Genomic DNA, 19,187 nt, shown 5'->3' on the forward strand with positions numbered 1-19,187 from the left:
CTTTCGGGTCTCTGAAGGTTTTCGGCCAAGGAATTTTATTTTCCTCCTCCTCCTCCGTTGCCAGGTTGCATCACCATTTTTTTCAAGATAAGCCTGTTGCTACCTGGAGAAAATTTTGGAGGGCGTGACCTTCATCAGGGGTCAACAACATGGCGCCTGAGGGCATCATAGCCCCTGCCAGCACCTTTTCTGTGGCCAGTCAAGTTCATTTAGAAAGTGGGCAGTGCCAGATGAGGCTTCTGACGGGTCGCTGGAGATTCAATCGGCTATGTAGAGTTTGAAATACGTTCTTTTGGCAGCAACCACCACTTAAGGATCTTCACTCTGTGACGGAAAGAAAGCGTCAGTATCCATTTGGTGCCTGGCTCCGCCTCCTGCAGCAGCCATTTTGTTTGCGCACCCGCCATGCCATGTCAGAATTCCAAAGCTACCTGAGGGCTAAAAACGTTATGGACTGTGTATAAAACCTGTAATTTATTTAAGGATTTTTTCCTGCTGATTTTGGAGGCTTTTGTCTGGATCTCTGTCCATGAAATTTCAACCTGATTGCCCAATTTCCAGCAGAATAAGAGAAGTGGTGATAGAACTTGGTCCTCTTAGGGCATGGTCCTCGGTTTTAATAAGAATGTCAGAAGAGCCCTGCTGGGTCAGACCAGTGAAGGTCCAACCAGCCCAGCCTCCCGTCTCACTCAGGGGCCAGCCAGTTCCTCTGGAGGGCCAACCACAGGGCAGAGAGGCCGAGGCCTTCCTAAGAACATCAGAAGAACCCTGCTGGATCAGACCAGGGGTCCATCTAGTCCAGCATCCCATCTCACACAGGGGCCAACCATGTCCTCTGTATGGCCAGCAAGAGCGCATAAAAGCCCAAGGCATATCCCTTAATGATGATCTGGAGGATGGACTCTAGGGTTTGTACCCCAACGTTGTCCGCAAGCTTCATCCCCATTCCTCCAGGAATTTTGTACCCCAGATCTGCAGCCTTATTCCTCATCCTCTGCCGGGGAGTGGACTTGGCATCTCCAGTGGGAAATCTAAATAAATACGTTCCTTTAAAAAATATTTGTACAGTGCCGTCAGAACGAGTTTAGCGTTTGGACAGCCTTCAGATTCCTCTCCAGGTTTTGTCGGGGGGGGGGGGGAATATCTTCTAATTGGTTTCTCTTTAACCCAAGTGCTTTTTGCATGACACACGTTCTATAAATACGTCTTTCTAGGCAAGGGATACGTGGATGGTTCTTTTAAAATAAATATATAATATTGAAAGTTTTAAAAGATATATTAAACATGTGAGCCTGCAGTTGGAACGGAGACCGGCCAACTGTACGATTGCCGTTAAAGGATTTGCTCAAAATAGCCGTGGCCACAGCACCCGACCGGGAAGGTTCAGAGAAGATCCCTTGGACAGTGCAGACTTAAAAGACGTCACGGCTTCTGCCTCCGACTGGGGACAGCGATCCAACAGAAACTTGGACGAGCAACGTTAGGAACAATTCTCCCCCCCCCCCCGCCAAATTATTCTATTTGAGTCGCGTTCAGCTATTTTCCTTCGAGGATTTGGGAAGCTTGGCCGAGCTTGACAGATCCGTGCAGTCTTAGAAAGCAATTTGAGTCAGGGAGAATTTGTAGAATGCAGTTGGATGGGAGCTGGAAGGGCAGATGGAAGCGCTCCGTGTCTCAAAGTCTCACTCGTTCACTTGGCTTTTAGTTTGCTTCTGGCAACCCCAGCAAGGGGCTTTCAAGGCAAGTGAGAAGCAGAGATGGTCAGCCATTGGCTTGCCTCTGCAGAGCCCTCCTTGGTGGTCTCCCATCGAAGTAATAACCCAGCTTAGCTTCCAATTTCTGGCAACCCCACAAGGGGCTTTCATTGCCAGTGAGGTGGTTAGCCTTTGCCTTCCTCTGAGAAGTTTTCCTTGGTGGTCTTCCATCCAAGACTTATGGTGACCCCAACAAGGGGCCTCCAAGGCAAGGGAAAAGCAGAGCAATTACCTTCCTCTGCACAGCCTTCCTTGGTGGTCTTCCCTCGAAGAACTAACTCACAGATCTAATCCAGCAGGGTTCTACTTAATATCAGGAGAAGGCCTCAGCCTCTGTGCCCTGTCGTTGGCCCTCCAGAGGAACTGGTCCCCCCACCATGTGAGATAGGATGCTGGACTAGAAGGACTCCTGGTCCGATCCAGCAGGGCTCTTCTGATGTTCTGTCGGAAACCTGAGCTGAGCTAATTATGATCCCGAGAAGCTTCAGTAGCCTTTTAATGAGGGCTGTTATCCCAGTCACAGAAACTGCTGGTAATTATGAATGAAGACCTCACTCCTACGTATGTCATTCATAAGTTATCGGCAACTTCTGCGACGCTGTCAGCAAGCCATTCAAGAAAGGATGCTGGGATATCAGCGTAGGGCCCGTTTGATTGCAGGAATGTTCATTCCGTTCATGAAGTATGGGAAGGTCAAGAGAAACCATTGAAAGCTACACACTAATGGCACAGTCCTAAGCCCAGTCTAACCCTTCTACATGCACTGAAGTCAATGGGCTTAGTTAGGCATAACTCTGTGTGGGATTGCACCGTTAGCTCAGCCAGTGGATATGTAATGTTAGAGCTCGTTGACATGGCAGTAAAATAAAGAATCAAGTGATATTTCTTTCTCTGCTCGTAAACATGCCCCCAAATTATTTATTTGGACTGCATTAGTGCCGGTAAAGTATTTCTTTCCATCCACAGTGGGAATACATTTTCTAGGACTTCATAAAATAATATATTTTTTTGATCTCCTGAGACCATCTTAATAGGATGGAAATGTCTTGCCGTTCTTTTCAATTGGTCGGTAAAACAAGCGGTTTCCCTCGTTTTCAGAGATAGCGAGAAACCCCGTAATTGTTTCCAGGAAAAACATGTACTCCCAAGAGCGCTTTCTTGGTAGCATCTGGAAGGGTTACGCAGGTCAGATAAACCACTTTCTCGAATTTTCCATTATTCTTTTTTCGGGTTTGGTCAATCTCCAGCAACAAGAGAGGAGCGATAACACGTGTATGATCGGGTGGTGATTATGCTTCCCAGTACTCAGCGCCGTTGTTCGGCGTGGCGATAGCTGTAGAACGACAAAGAGGAGATTGCAAAACGCCACCCTATTTTAGGGATCGGGTCATGGGTTAGTGGAAGACCCTCTGTGGAAAGTCCCAGGTTCAGGCCTCAGCTGTATCAACCACAAAATGGCCATCCTCGGACACCAGATGCTGCTTAAGCAATGTTCTTAAAAATCTGCACAACCAATCAAATCTCCAGTGGCCAATCAGATGTTGCTAAGCAACATCCCCAGCAGACGCTGCCCAATTTCTAAAAAAAATGGCGGATGGCCAGAAAAGTATCGGCCTACTCCTTTCTCCTCCTGCGGTCTGCCTGTCAAACAACCCCTCCTCAAGAAAGTTTTTAAACCACCAGGGAAACAGATGTCAAAGCATCCCAACGTTTTGCCACCTGTTTCACGATGACTCTGCCAGGACAGCACTGTTTCCCACTTTGTGCAGATGTATATTCACGTTTTAGTCATGGCTGACTTATGGCGAGCCCACGGGGATTTCAAATCGAGCAATGTGCAGAGGTGGTTTGCCATTGGCGCTAGCTTGGTCTAGTGCCAGGTGTGAGAGGGACTCATGGGAACTGCAGTCCATGGACATCTGGAGAGCCACAACAGGGGAGAGGAAGGGAAGGCAATTGAAAGCCTCTTTGGGGCTCCTTTAGGTAGAGAAAAACGGGGTCGTGTAGCCAGGAGGTCCTGCCTGCCTTCATGTCATCACCCTGGTTTCCATTGGTGGTTTCCCTTCCAGAAACTGGTGAGATCGGACAAGACTGACCTAGCCTGAGCTCTCCAGGGCCATGTTATCTGAAGTCAGGACTGGTTTATCCATGTAGCACATGCTACGGACCCTGTGCTTCCAGGGGCCCCATGTGGTGCTCCCCCAAGAGTTAGGGCTGTAGCCTCTCTCCTCCCCTCTGTTCCCTCTTTAAGGACACTTAGATTGACACCCCTTTCCACTGTGGGGGGGCCCCTCCATCTCCCAGTCCGGCTGCTCCTGCCTCAACTGCACTCCGCTAGGGCTCTGAAAATCCTTAATCTGGCTCTAGTGCTACGGAGTCCATGAGTCTTTAAACTGCTTCTGCCTTAAGGAGCCAAAGATGTCTGGAAATGAATGTGGGCCTTTGTGCCCCAGAATGTGGGCCTTTGTGCCCCAGAATGTGGGCCTTTGTGCCCCAAACGACCGCAGCTCTTCTCCGTCCCTCCGTCCTGTCCGATAGCAACGTGTCGTGTGGTGCCGTTCTTCTCCAGAGGCCTGTCCGTTCGAGCAGCTTCTTGGCCCGGCGCCAGGAAAATGGCGTCACGCTCTCGCACGCTGAACGGTCACAGACTCACTGATTTGCACAGCTGTTCCAACACTACCCCGGGACGATACACGTTAGCCGTAGGGTCACTTTGTTACCCGAACCGTTCCCCCAAAGCAATTAAAGCGTTGACTAAGCGTTTGGAACAATCCCGCGTTAATGACCAGCCATCTCTGGCAAAGCCCGCGTTTTTTTCCCCGAGTCGGTCCAGCCCTACTGGATTCCCCCAGGTCAGACACGGTTCAGTGGTTTTGCGCTAATTAAATCAATATTTTTGGAAACAAGCGTGGAAAGGGAGAGCAAAGCAGACTGGGGGATCCCTTGAGTAAAACGGAACGTTCTTAGTGGCCAGTGGTTAAAAGCTTATCTTGCTGCAGAATATTAGTAGAATGGGCCACAGGCCAATTCCCAAAGGGAATGACCATCCTCTCTGTATGGCTCTTAAGCTGTGACTTACTCAGCGAAAAATTATGCTCACGATGTACCACAACTCTTTAGTAAAGGGCACGGTTTTAGGCGTTGTGAGGACGCACTCCTTAAACGCAAGTTGTCTGTGATTTTCCACCACCCCCACGTTAGGACATACGATGCATGACTGTGTGCAAAAGTGAGCAATGCGCATGTTGGTAATGACACTTCTGTGCTTCCTTTAATAGCCGTGTCCCGAGAACAGAAGCATCAGAGAGGTGCAGTGCGCATCGTATAACAACAAACCTTTTATGGGTCGCTTCTACGAGTGGGAGCCGTTTGTGGAAGGTAAGGGCAGACAATTCGCTGGGGTGGTTTATATTTAATGTGGTGGGTTTTGGGACAGGCAATCGCTTCGTTCTTTGAGTTGTTCCCATGTGTGTCGTGTAGCCAGGAGGTCCTGTGATGGTTCTCGACGTTCTGGCTCTTTAACGCTATCTAATAATAATCTGTTTCGGGTCTCCTGCTGCTGACGCCACACGTTCCCCCTGCTCTGTTGCATTAACAGAAAGTGTTGAATGGAAACCATGCAGCCTATCGTGGTCCGTGGCAAAGACCAAGGGAGAAAACGAGACGTCCTAATATGACTTCCCTCTTAAGTAATGATTTTAAGGGCCAGGTTCTGGAAGGAGAGGTTCGTGGTCATCACCCCCGACGGTGGCTCTTAGCCAGGGCCCCACAGTCCCTTGCTCACTTTTCAGTTTCACCTTTCCGCTATTCCTGGTGACCTTTATGGGTGAAATGTTTCCATTCCGGGTTCCAGATGTGAGTTTTCTCTGAAGCTGGGTAAGCTGGATCTCTCCAGGTGAGAGTGGCATCCACAGGGTGTTGGAGATTGCGGTCAGCTTTGGAACATTACGTTGTGTTCACACACTTCCTTTTTTGGGTTGTTGACGTATGGTCTCCAGTCCGAATATTGGATTGCCCGGCCTAGGGTTGAGGCCAGTACGGCCAGCGCCGAAGAGAACACCAAGGACCTCCCCCGTTCTCTGCTTCCCTCAATTTTTAACCAGAAGAGGAAATTGTTTAAGATAATTGGCTGTTAATAGCTTAGAACTGATCTTATGGTTTTGTGATTTATGTTTTTTAATTCTTTTAATTGATTGGGTTGTATACATGGTTTTACTTCTCTATGATATTGTAAACCCCTCCGAGATGACAGGCTCGATAGGGGCGGTCCATAAATCTAAGTAAACAAACAAAAACAAACAAACCTGCCCAGCTTCCAAGATCTGAAGAGATCAGGCTAGCTGTGACACATTATTTATCATTTAATCTCAGAGTGGGAAGGGTCCACCAGGGTCATCTAGTCCAACCCGCTGCCAATGGAAAAACTACAGCTTTACCAAGTAGGAATCCAGTCAATACTTACAGATGTACATCGCTAAAGAAGAATCGTTGTGTGGTTTTGTACCCTGCCTTCCTGGTGTCCAGTGTTCAGTTGCCTCTGCATACCATGGGGTGAAATGTTAGTCTTCTGAGTAGGAATGCTGAAGAATGCACTCATTTTAGCAGGGGGAATTTCAGTACGAGGAACGAAAACTGAGAAATCCCGGCTAGGCTTGCCCAAAGGGGAGTGTGGATTTAAAACCGGAATTTTCTAGTGGAAACGGCGGGGCCGAGGGATTCGAAAACATCTCCCGCCTTTGGAGGAAGCAGCCTTCTGTACGGGGCAGGAGATTACAACTGTCTGTCTGTGTGTGTGAGTCAACATCGGGGCAAATTCTCCGTCAACCTTTGGGCTGCGTCCGACGGCCCCCCGAGAGCCGTTGCTTTCCCGATGTTGTAATTATACGGAGATGATAATTGGTTCCATACAGCGGGCAGGGACCCCAGCTGCCGCTCTCCTTGCAGCGTTCACCAAGTTTGTGCTACTTTGGAGACGTCCTCCTTCCCACAATTCAACATCAATGACTCATTCTGTGTGGTGCCAGCGGAGAAAGCTCCGGGGCTTCAGAGCCCGGCTACCGCCGGGCCTCCCTTTCTGTCCCGCATAACATGGTCCTTTGTAGGAACGGGGCCCATCTTTGCACGTCTTGTTATTTTTGGAGCTCACGGAAGGGTGCACCTCCACCGTAATTTACGGCAAAGCCCTAACGACAGCGCCGAGAATAATTTTTCCACTTTTCTTTTTTTTTCCAAAACAGAAAATGCCCCTGTGTCCCCGTTACGCAGAAAAGCTTTATTTCTCCCTGGCCCGCCGTGTTCCAGCTGCAGTTTTTAACTGCGTTTTAATCCACGACGGCTCCAACGTAAACTTTCCCCTTTATTAAAAAACCAGCCCCTATTTCAGGGGCCATAAGCCCTATCAATTTAGAGTCATGTAAGGGAAAGAATTTTCGTTTATGTTGGAACGGGAGAGCCTCGAGATTTATGAAAAGCCAGAAGTTTGAGAGAGGTGGTCATTCAAGTGGTGAAAGGACAGGCTTTCTTTTCTTTTGATAAAGCACACTTGTAATATCAAGCGGAATAGTTTGATGTCTAAAGAAGAAGAGGAAGAAGAGGAAGAAGAAGAAGAAGAAGAAGAGGAAGAAGAGGAAGAAGAAGAAGAAGAGGAAGAAGAGGAAGAAGAAGAAGAAGAAGAAGAAGAAGAGGAAGAAGAAGAAGAAGAAGAAGAGCTGGCTTATTGTACCCCGCTTTAGACTACCTGAAGGAGCCTCAAAGCAGCTTACAAACACCTTTCCCTTCCTCTCCCCACAACAAGACCCCTGTGAAGTAGGTGAGGCTGAGAGAGCTCTGAGAGAACTGTGACTGACCAGTGGTCACCCAGCTGGCTGTATGTGGAAGGGGGGGGGATCGAATCTGGTTCTCCACATCACAGGCTGTGACTCTTCACCGCAATATCAAGATGGCTCTCGAAGGGGATTGATAGCCAAATGCTGAATGCACGTGACATTCAGGAGTGATCCTTCTGTACCTTGAGACAACCGCTAAGGATTCTACTTATAAGATGCCTTGAAATCATGCCGGGGAGCTGCACAGGTTCAGCTCTTCCACTGACATGCATCCTGACAGGCTAAATACACATCTTCTCTGATGCCCCCTGCAGGCTATTCTTCGTATGTTTTTGAATCATGCCCACGACAGATGAAAAAATATTACCTAATCCAACATTTGCACGCTGCTCTCGGTCCATTCCGGGAGCTCGTCAAGAAAACGGAATGTGTCTTTTTTGAGTTGTCATGTGTCTCCAGTTGGCACCTTAAAAAAAGCCACTCCAGGTACAAAAAGGCAAACCAATTTCGGTTAGCTCGCTGCGCGCGCACGGCACCGTTTGCATGTTGCTGTAATTGTTCTGAGATCCGTTGCATTTGTGTGCACGTGTGCGGAAGAGAGAGATGGGGAAGATCACCAATTTTTCGTAAACATTTTCATTATGCTGTGTACTAATCCACGATCCGCTTTCTGCTTAAACACATGGTCCTGCAGGTCCCAATTCTTTGCCCGACAAAATGTGCCATGCCTACAGAAACTTACACCTTCAATAAAACTTAGTTGGTCTTAAAGGGGCCGCCGGTCTCCAACATACAGGCCATCTAGTCCAGCCCTCTGTTCAACGCAGGATCAGCCCAAAGCATCCTAAATTTTTGGAAGGTTCACTTCAAACCCCAGGCTGTGTTGCTTTTTAAAGCCGTCGCTCTGTCTATTGTGAAGACGCGGCAAGACCCCAGATTCTTGGCTTGGACGCCAAAGTCCATTTCTGGAATGCAAAACTTCTCTTGTCCTGGCCTGCGAAACCTTTTCTGCTACAATTCTGGCAGTCGGACCGTCCTGGGACTTTTGCGCAAACTTTCCTATCCCGGAGACTTAATTGTGAGGCCGAGGCAAGAATTACTGACCGGTTGTGAATTGCGACGTGCTTTGAATGAACTATTTTGAGCCGGTGACCTGGCAGATGGGTCGGCCATCTCCACGCATCTCTCCAGAGGTCATCCAGATGTTCTGCATCCCAGCTGCAAGCGATTATTTCTGAAATGCCAGCTGCATCAGGCCTCCTTTCTCATGGCCAGTGGGCTCCCTGCTTTCCCTCCCTGGCTCTTTGCCTCTCTGCCTATTAGACAGTTCTTTTCTGTGTTTCATTTTGGAGGTGAAGTATTCTGGGAGCTTCGAACTGAATTGTTTCCAGTTGGGGCCTCACAAAGAGGTACCTGCTGTGTGGCCCTTCCGCAAACGGCCGTCGTGAAACCGAATCGATCGAATAGTCGTGAAATAGAATGAGACGGAGGAACCAAAATGAAGGAAAGGCAGTCGGTTCGTTGGCTTTTCGGACAAGAAGCACCCCAGTTCTTTTTATTGTAGAGACAGGCAGGTGGAATGGGGAAGTCAGTACCTGGTTAATGCAGAGAATTTGCTCACTGAGGGCAGTTAGGAAATCTCCCAAGGAGTATATTGTAAAAATTAGAAGTCCCCATTCCTAACCACTACACCAAGCTGGCTCTCACAACCAAGGAAGTCCCGGGCTGCTAGACAGAGGCCAACCACCTCTGTTCACCTCTTGCCGTGATAATCCTACAGGTTCTCCATCATTTGGCTAGGACTTCCGGCTTTTCCCGCCACCGTGGCACCTGTCTCATTGACTCCCTGTCGGTCCCGTCGATGTTCATGGTCATGATTCCCACTCCGTATTTGAGGCTGTGGGAGAAGGGCCTGGGAAAAGTCACCCGGAGGGGCCCGCATGATCCGAGAGCTCAACCACCTGTCGAGCGATCTCCGCCTCTCTCCGGCTCCTCTTTTGTCCCCCTTTTCCAAAGCCTTTGCAACAAGACCGGCCGGGCTCTGAATACCTCCCCCCCAAAGTCAGGCATTGACACAGCCAATTTTCATTAATCTCCATGCATGATTTGTAGGCTTACAGGAGAGCAGGGCGGGTCAGGTTCTTCAAGGTTTAATTAAACGCGGCGGAAAGGCTGGAGAGATGACCTCCTGCTGCCCGGATGCCGGCCCCGAACGGAAGGACTCCAGATGCCTCCCGCTGAGTTCCGTACCAACAACTGGATTTTTCGACAAACCCCCTCCCCCTATGAGGAAGATTTTCTCAACAGCTGAGCGTGTTTCGGAAGGGGAAAGGGCTAGCTTGGGACTCAGGGGGGACGTGATTCCGTATGAAGGCCCGGAGCCGTCCCAGCTCTTCCGGCTAAGATAGGTCCTTCCCCCCGAAAGTGTCCAGGTGAGAACGAAGAACCAGTGACGAGATGTGTTGTGGCAGAGCGGAGGTGAGGGAAGGGGAAGCCCATACCTGTTTCTCAGACGCCGTTCCGCTCTCTCTCTCTCTCTTCCACTGCCAAGAATTCCTGGCGCTCCTCTTTGCGCTATCAGATCACCGTTGTAAAAATAGAAACAATAAACTGCTTCTTCTCCCCCCCCCCGCCACTCCCAGCCTGCCTGTGGAATCTGCTTTCTCGCTGCTTCGTTCTTCGGAATCCGACAAAAAATCTGTCCGTACGGGCCCTCTGACCCACGTGCCCGTCCTGTCTCACCCCATCCACTCCCTTGCTTACGAAGTTGCGTTTGAGAGCAGTTTTTCCGACCCCGGCTGGGTCTCGGATTGAGTTTCAGAACCAATTAGGTTGACCGAGTGGTTCTCCTCCTCCAGAATGTTTTCAAGCTTTCTGGAATCAGTTAAAGGCTTTTGAACATATATGTATAAATCCACGAAAGCCCTTTAAAATGGAATTCTCTCTCGTTGTTTTTAACCTATCTGTCCATTGTAATTACTGCTGCGGTTTTACGACCTCATTTGGGAGATGCCCGGAGCTGTTCTCTTAAAAAGAGGAAGGTTTTGTGTGCAGTTATTATTTTTTTGAAAAAGAATTAATATCAAATTATAGGATTAACGACCAGCATAAATATATTCTCCCTGCAAGGACTGGGCCAGGGTGGGGACGTGGTTCCCCAGCGCTGCCCAGCGAAACCTCTTTTGATGGTTTCTTGGGGAAGTTCTGTGCGTGGTTTTATTGAGGTGTGTGTGTGGGGGATTAGTTTCATTAAGAAGAGAAACAACCATGTGTAGAAAGAGAAGAGGAGGCCTTGCCTAAATGTTCTAACTGTGGTCTGCAGGCATTCCTCAGTCTGTTCTGGAGGCAAGCAGGGAGGAAGTGGGCTCAAAGGAGCAGGAAGTCTCCAGTGAGCCAATCAGGAAGCAGGAGGAGATGCGAACTATGCTAATCTAACTATGCTAAAAACACATCTCCTCCAATGCCCCCTGCAGGATATTCTTCCTTATTTTGAATCCCGGATGCTACAGGTCCTGCATATTCTGTCCGCACTGACATTTTGCCATCTGTCTACCGTCTTGAGTGTGCAAAAGGTCCCGTGAGTTTGATTATGAGGACCAAACACATGTTTGAGAATCTTCGGGCTTCCCTGTTTCCTTGTTTGTTAGGCGTTCCCAAACGCGAGGGGTAACATCTGGCGCCCTCATCATGGCCCTTCGGCCTCCCGCTTCCCAATTCTCCAGATGTTTCTACTGATCTGTGGGGTTATGCAGAAACCTGACGAGTGTTGTGAATTCTGGCGCTTGCCGTCGTTTTTGTTAGGGAGGAATCATTTTTTGGGGGGAGAAAAAACAACAACTCCAAAACAAACCAGCTGGGCTCGTCCCTCTGAAGCTATAACGGGAGGCTATTTTAACTTTCGGTGGTTCACGGCTCGGCTTTTCTCTGAAGAGAACACCACATGGCGTTTGAGGGACGGCTGTCCGAGCTCGTATTCCCTGTGCTCGGAAATGCAAGTCCTACTCTCCTCGCAAGGCTCACCTTCAGCATGAAGATTCCTCCTTTTCTCCTCCTCCTCCTCCTCTCTTGCAGCTGCACGGATCGGGTCCAATGATTGCTATCAAATGCGTTTCTAGAAGGCCCCGTGAAGCCAACTTGAGAATGCAAGGGATCCCAGAGAAAGCTCACGGGCTCAGTCCTGCCTGAGTGCTGAGATCTCAAGGAGAGAGCCTTCTTGTCGTTCCACCCCTCTCAGAGGGGCAAGGGGGTGGGACACGCAGGGAGGCCTTTTCTGTGGTGGCCCCCAGACTGCGGAACAGCCTCCCTCTGGGTGATTCGCCAGGAGCCTTCATGGTACGGTTCTGGCACCTGGCACAAACACACCTCTTCACCCAGGCCTTTGATACCTCGTTTGCTCTGGGTGCCGTCCTGCCAGGGTGTGAGGTATGGGGGAGGGTTTGTGTTTTAAATTCCTTTAATGTATCTTAGATTATTTTGTTCTATATTGTTGCGAGCCACCCTGGGACCTTTGGTTGAGGATGCGGGATGTGAATTCCTGTATAAATAAATAGAATTATATTGAATCAGACCCTTATTCTGTCCAGGTCAGTCTTATCTCCCCAGACTGGCACGGCCTCTCCAGAGTCTCAGGCAAAGGCCTTCCCCATCCCCTCCTCCTGCCTGGTCCTTTAACTGGAGATGCCGGGGATTGAACCTGGGACCTCCTGCCTGCCAAGCAGAGGCTCTGCCCCTGAGCCAGGGTCCCAGATCAAGGCCTTCCCCATCCCCTCCTGCCTGGTCCTTTAACTGGAGATGCCGGGGATTGAACCTGGGACCTCCTGCCTGCCAAGCAGAGGCTCTGCCCCTGAGCCAGGGTCCCAGATCAAGGCCTTCCCCATCCCCTCCTGCCTGGTCCTTTAACTGGAGATGCCGGGGATTGAACCTGGGACCTCCTGCCTGCCAAGCAGAGGCTCTGCCCCTGAGCCAGGGTCCCAGATCAAGGCCTTCCCCATCCCCTCCTGCCTGGTCCTTTAACTGGAGATGCCGGGGATTGAACCTGGGACCTCCTGCCTGCCAAGCAGAGGCTCTGCCCCTGAGCCAGGGTCCCAGATCAAGGCCTTCCCCATCCCCTCCTGCCTGGTCCTTTAACTGGAGATGCCGGGGATTGAACCTGGGACCTCCTGCCTGCCAAGCAGAGGCTCTGCCCCTGAGCCAGGGTCCCAGATCAAGGCCTTTCCCATCCCCTCCTGCCTGGTCCTTTAACTGGAGATGCCGGGGATTGAACCTGGGACCTCCTGCCTGCCAAGCAGAGGCTCTGCCCCTGAGCCAGGGTCCCAGATCAAGGCCTTCCCCATCCCCTCCTGCCTGGTCCTTTAACTGGAGATGCCGGGGATTGAACCTGGGACCTCCTGCCTGCCAAGCAGAGGCTCTGCCCCTGAGCCAGGGTCCCAGATCAAGGCCTTCCCCATCCCCTCCTGCCTGGTCCTTTAACTGGAGATGCCGGGGATTGAACCTGGGACCTCCTGCCTGCCAAGCAGAGGCTCTGCCCCTGAGCCAGGGTCCCAGATCAAGGCCTTCCCCATCCCCTCCTGCCTGGTCCTTTAACTGGAGATGCCGGGGATTGAACCTGGGACCTTCTGCCTGCCAAGCAGAGGCTCTGCCCCTGAGCCAGGGTCCCAGATCAAGGCCTTCCCCATCCCCTCCTGCCTGGTCCTTTAACTGGAGATGCCGGGGATTGAACCTGGGACCTTCTGCATGCCAAAGAGAAGCTTTTCCGCTGAGCCACAGGCTTTCCCCTTCTCCACATTCTGAAAATCCCAGAGTCACGGAAAACACAATCATGCTAGGAAAGGCTGAGCACAGCAGGCAAAGACCAAGAGCCAATGTGAGTCAGACGGACTTGGTCAAGGAAGCCATGCCCCTCAGTTTGCAATACCTGACCAAGAATATGAATGACAGGATGTTCTGGAGGTCAGTGAGTTCGTGGGGACGCTATAAGTTGAAACCAACAGCACATGATATTGCACACATTCTGGACATTTGTCCCACCCTCCGGTTGCCTGACATCCCCTAAATTTGATGGGCAGCCGAGGCCAGGGCCTGTTAAACCTCACGCAGGCCAGGTATTCGCCTCCTTCCGATGTGCTACGGCCAGCCCGCTTACACCCGGGCAGCTCCAAGTTTTAATTAGGGGCAGTGTTTCGGAAACGAGACGAGCGCGTTGAAAAGAAGAACGGCTCGGCCCACGCTGCGCCCAGGGCCCTTGTGGAATTTTGTTACATTTCAGGATTTAATAACGGCCCAAGCTGGCATTTTGAAGCCACTTAGCCGCGCACGCAAAAACGGACACAGCTCCCGCGGAGAGCGTTTCTGCCAAACGCGCAGCGCGCCAAGGCAGCTGTAAATCTTGAATTTGCTCCGGCTTGTTTTGAACGGACGTGCTAATTTGGTTTCCAGACTGCTCTCCCGCAGCAAGGGAAGGTATACACAAACCCCCGAAACTTTGCCACGAAACCTTTTGGAAATGATTTTCCCAGGGGGAGGGCGGGGGGGGGGGAAACGAACGTGCCGTTTTCGGTGCGTTTGTGGTGGGCGGTGGGGGGGGCAGCCTTGCTCCGAACGCTAGGAAGAGGAGCGAAAAGAATCGCAGGATTTCGTAATAGCCTGGTGAAACAGTAATGGGGCCAGCTTGGAATGTGATCAGAAGGAACAGTTTGGCTGCTTTTGCAACTCCGCTTTCGATACCAAGTAGGAAAACAGACCTCAAAGAGCAGCGCCTGATATTTTTATTCACAGGGGGGGAAAGGGGGGGGAGGGTTTGAGATGGGTGACATCAGACTTGGAAAACGAGGCCGGTTTTCCTGTAATGGTGCGTGCGTGTCGGCATCCCTGATAAGGAGGCAGCGGCGTGCATGCAAAACGCATTACCCGGAACAGGCCGTCAAAGACTCAGCGCATCTGTTTGACTTTGCAAACCGCGTCTCCAGAGGGGGGGAACGGCCCAAGTCCCCCCACCCCTGTGGCTATTCGAGGGCTACACCAGGCAGAGAACAAAACTTCTCGGGATGGTTTCAGAGCGGGGCTGCGTTGGTCTGCCGTGGGGAGATGGATCCGAGTCCAGGCAGACCTTAGACCCCCGCAAGATTTTCAGGGTCTGGACTTTTGAAAGCGTGGCTCATTGGGCCAAGAGAGTTCTGAAAACCTTGTTGATTCCTGAGGCCCTCCTACTTTGATGGCTTGGCTGCTGGTCGAAGGCAGTAGAAGATCCAGTTTTCTTGGTAGAGGAAGAAGAGTTGTTCGTGAAACCCCATGTTTCACCGCCCAAAGGAGTCTCAAAGCGGCTTACAATTGTCTTCCCTCCCTCTCCTCACAACAGACATGCTGAGGTGGGGCTGAGAGAGCTCCGGAAGAACTGCTATAACAGCTCTAAAAGAACTCTGCCTGGCCCAAGGTCACCCAGCCGGCTTCCTGTGAAGGAACGTGGAATCAAACCCTATGCTCCAGATGAACCGTCACACCACGTTGGCTTTCTGAGCCTGAGTTTATTCGCCGTTTATTCCTGTGCCCACCACAGCATCCTCTGGCAGCGAATTCCAAATTTCTCTGTGCAAAGACGGATTCCCGGTCATTTCTTCTTGGTCTCAAAGCTGGCAATCGGAGCTCAGACGGGGCCAAACAACCGACGCACTGTTCTCTCCGTGTCATTGGCGATCCTATCTGTTCCGGGTTTTGGCCTCTCTCTGCTTGGGGTCATTCCTGGAGTTCATATCAAAGCGGATTTATTTATCTCCCCCCATGCCCAACCAAGCTTCCTTTCCCACCCTGCTCTGTTAGACCACGGAGGTGGCCACAGGCGCCGAACGCCAGTGGCCGTGAGCAGTCCCCGTGTGGGAGGAGACTGGTGTGTTGTTCATGCTGTCAACGTAGAAGAGAAGGGTGCTGAAAGGAGCAAGGATCCCTGCCGGGTCTGTTGCTGGCTCGGCCGGCGGCCGAGGTCAAGGTCGAAGCGAGACGACCCAGCGGCCCTCCAAAAACAAAACCTTTGAGAGGGGTCAAGCCCACGCAGAAGCAAACTGGAGCTGCACAAGGGCCTTGACCTGGGTGGCTGAGGCTGGCCCCACCTCATCAGAGTTCACAAGCTCAGCAGGGTCGGCCCTGGTTAGTCCCCGAATGGGAGACCCCCCCCCCCCAAGGAAGTCCAGGATGGCTCCGCAGAGGACGGCATCAGCAAACCACCTCTGTTCGTATCTTTCCCTGAAAATCCCATGAATCGGGCGCAACTTTCCCTCCCTTTCCACCGCCATGGTGGCTACTTCCTATTCCGTTTTGCTTCCTTTTCAGAAAGCCCTTTTAATCGCGAATCGTCTCTTCCCACCGTCCGTTCAGAACTCTGTTGAAAGCTGAACCCCAAGCCAGGCCCTGGGTGAGAGGGGGTCGCCCTGCTCTCTTGCATCTATGTCCTTCTAGCCCTTGGCTCACGGCGGTAGCCGGATGTGCAGAGCCGTCCCCGGAACGGCGCAAGAGGCCCAGAGTGGCAAATACTGCGTGCTCCGCGTATTCCTCAGTGATGGGGTTACACGCAATTTATAAATAATCCGATATTGGGTTTCCAGGATCTGCGGCGGTTCCAGCCGTTGCTTCAAGAAACCTGCCAATAATTCCCCAAGAATGGGAGCTCAAGTCTGAGCTGATTAAATTTATATCGCCCTGCCCCCCAAATCCCCGTATCCTTCGTTTATGCTCCGTCCTGTCGAATACAAGATCAGTGGAGATTACTTTTTAATAGCCAACCCCTTCCAAAAACGGTTATAAAAAATTAGAGAGAATAGTTCGTTGTATGGTTTGGCAGGGTTTTCTTCCTTCCCGCTGCCTCCGAGTTGATTTATTGGCATCTGGGGGTCAGGTTTCCTTAATTCAGTTACTGTTCCTCTTGGCTTAATTCCCCAGATTTGCCCTTCTGCACGTGGTTTTGGTCTCTGCAACGGAGTCCAGTTGCCAATCTTCAGGTGGGATGACAAAGGAGAAGCAGGTGGGGCCGGGGGGCTCTCCTTTGATGCGATTGGGCTTACCTGGGCTGCCCAGGTATTTCGCCACCCCCTGCCTCTGCGTCCAGCCATGGCAAGGCGAACCCTTCTTTGCTGTCGAGTGCTGAGGAGACCCATCCAGGGTCAAGGGAAGAGACAGACGGAGGTGGCTGGCCAATGTGTGGCCTATTCCTTAGTGGATCTCCCAACCTGGGAGAACCCAGGTTGCCAGCTTCCAGGTGACAGCAGGAGAACTGACCTCCAAGCTGATAGATCAAGACAGGTGGCCAAGTTAGTCTGCCTGCCGAAGCAGGAAAAAGCAAGAGTCACAGAGCACCTGAAAGGCTAAGAGCATTTGCAGTAGGGGAGGAGGGAGGGGTTATTTCACCTGGAGAAGATTCTTCGGCCTTACTCCCCACTGAAGCCCCTCCCCTCTCCAAACTCCGCCCTCCCTAGGCTCCACCCCAAATCTCCCGGAATTTCCCGATACTGACCGGGCTGCATGCGTCCCTCTTTCCTTGTCAAGAAAGGACTCTGGAGCAATTGCAGTGTGCAACCAAGCCAGAGGCCTCCTTAAACCCCAAGAGAACTATTTTTTTTCCCCAGACACTACGGGAAGGAAAGTTTTAATGTTGAGTTGATGTTAGCACCCGTTCCACGGGCTGAATCTGGAGTTTACAGAAGGGGGGCGTCAGCTCTAGGACCCTGGAAAAGCACCCCTCTGGGAATCATTCCGTGGCAGGCGTAAACGTCCTACAGATTTAATGACGTTTTGGATTTAGCTGCATTTTATTTTGGGGGTGGGGGGTGGAATAACCGACTCCTGTGTTTGGTTGTGTGCGTGTGTGTGGTTGTTTTTTTTTTTTTAACCCACAGCGTTTCCCCCGCTGAACGGCGTGGTGGGTGGGCCGGAGCATGAGATAAACAAATCTGCCCGTGAGATAAACTTCTTTCCGTATTTATTCTTCTGTATTTCTCTTGTTTGGCTTACGTTTTAGTGGTGTTATTGTTAACCGGGGCGGCTTAGTTCTCGTGCGGATGACGGGCTACTTTCGGCTTCCTTCTCGGGGCTCCTGAGTGTGTGAACGTACACAGGTTGTGCGCATTGAATAATGAGCTCTGTCATTGGCTTTCCTCTGGTGTGCTAAAAAAATCCCACATAATTATGGCAGTGTGCATTGGTAGGTGGGGCTGGTAGACCTCCCAGAATTTCATGTGATTCTCCAGACAGCAGAGATCATTAGGCAATGTCAGGAGAAGGCCTCAGCTTCTGTGCTCTGTTGTTGGCCCTCCAGAGGAACTGGTTGGCCCCTGGGTGAGACAGGAGGCTGGACTAGATGAACCTCTGGTCTGATCCAGCAGGGTTCTTCTGATGTTCTTATGAAGGCCTCCCTTCCCTGTTCTTGGCCCTCCAGACAAACTGGTTGGTCACTAGGTGAGACAGGAGGCTGGACTAGGTGGCCCATTACTCCGATCCACCAGGGCTCTCCTGATGTTCTTAGGAAGGCTGCAGCTTCTCTGCTTTGTAGTTGGCCCTCCAAAGGAACAGGCTGGCCTCTGTGGGAGACAGGAGGCTGGACTGGATGGACCCTCCCTGCCCTGATCCAGCAGGGCTCTTCTCCTGTTCTTTTGGAGGTTGGGCTACTTCCCTGTTTCCGAAGTTTATTGGAAGTCCTTTTTTTCGCTGGCCTGAAACCATGCATCGGAGTCCCACCTGCCAGCGAGCATACTAGGGTGGAGGAAAAATGCAAACAATGCCAGGCATGTGTGGATACATGTAAGACAGAGAGCACTGCAAGCTCAGCAGGGCAAGCTTTACGGTGGCTTTCCGTGAAAACATCGGACAAGCTTTTCCTTTCTGGGGTACATCTGGGCCTGCCCTGTAATTCAGCTTTTCTTTCTCCTTGTCAGCGTGGACTCGGATTTACTGCCTCCGCTCCCTCAGGCGCTCATGTCAATCTGTTTCCGAAGGAATGCTCCTGAAGCGTTCCCTCTCTGCATTTTTAAAGAGCATGGCGTTGTGCAGACGCCCAGGAAACTGCTGAAGGTTCCCTCTTTGTGATGTGGGTTTTGGTTAGTGTCAGTCTAGGAGCCGGGAGGCCCCGGTTCGAATCCCCCACTCTGCCATGGAAGCTAGCTGGGTGACCTTGGGCTCGCCATGGCACTGAGAAAGCTGTTCTGACCGGGCAGTGATATTAGGGCTCTCTCAGCCTCACCCACCCCACAGGATGTCTGTTGTGGGGAGAGGAATGGGAAGGCGACTGTAAGCCGCTTTGAGCCTCCTTCAGGTAGAGAAAAGTGGCATATAAGAACCAACTCTTCTTCTTCTTCAGTAATATTAGGGCTCTCTCAGGCTCCCCTCCTTCACAGGGTGTCTGTTGTGGGGAGAGGAAGGGAAGGCGACTGTAAACCGCTTTGAGACTCCTTCAGGGAGAGAGAAGCGGCATCTAAGAACCAACTCTTCTTCTTCTTCTTCAGTAATATCAGGGCTCTCTCAGCCTCACCCACCTCACAGGGTGTCTGTTGTGGGGAGAGGAAGGGAAGGCGACTGTAAGCCGCTTTGAGACTCCTTCGGGTAGAGAAAAGCGGCATCTAAGAACCAACTC

The 19,187-nt window shown here is 51.2% G+C and overlaps 1 protein-coding gene across 7 annotated transcripts in view; it reads left to right on the plus strand.

Moving 5' to 3' along the window:
• The window catches only part of THSD4 (thrombospondin type 1 domain containing 4), a 301,669-nt gene that overhangs the window by 29,644 nt on the left and 252,838 nt on the right, over positions 1–19,187 (plus strand). For all 7 annotated transcript variants that reach the window (XR_013227504.1, XR_013227501.1, XR_013227502.1 and 4 more), the window contains exon 6: positions 5,033–5,132. Coding sequence is in view for 3 of the 7 variants with exons in the window: in XM_077318332.1 (XP_077174447.1) it covers positions 5,033–5,132 (100 nt within the window). In the remaining 4 variants the exon portion in view is untranslated. The remainder of the gene's footprint in view (positions 1–5,032; positions 5,133–19,187) is intronic.

The sequence above is a fragment of the Paroedura picta genome, chromosome 18 (genome assembly GCF_049243985.1).
Source record: "Paroedura picta isolate Pp20150507F chromosome 18, Ppicta_v3.0, whole genome shotgun sequence".
Taxonomy (NCBI): Eukaryota; Metazoa; Chordata; class Lepidosauria; order Squamata; family Gekkonidae; genus Paroedura; species Paroedura picta.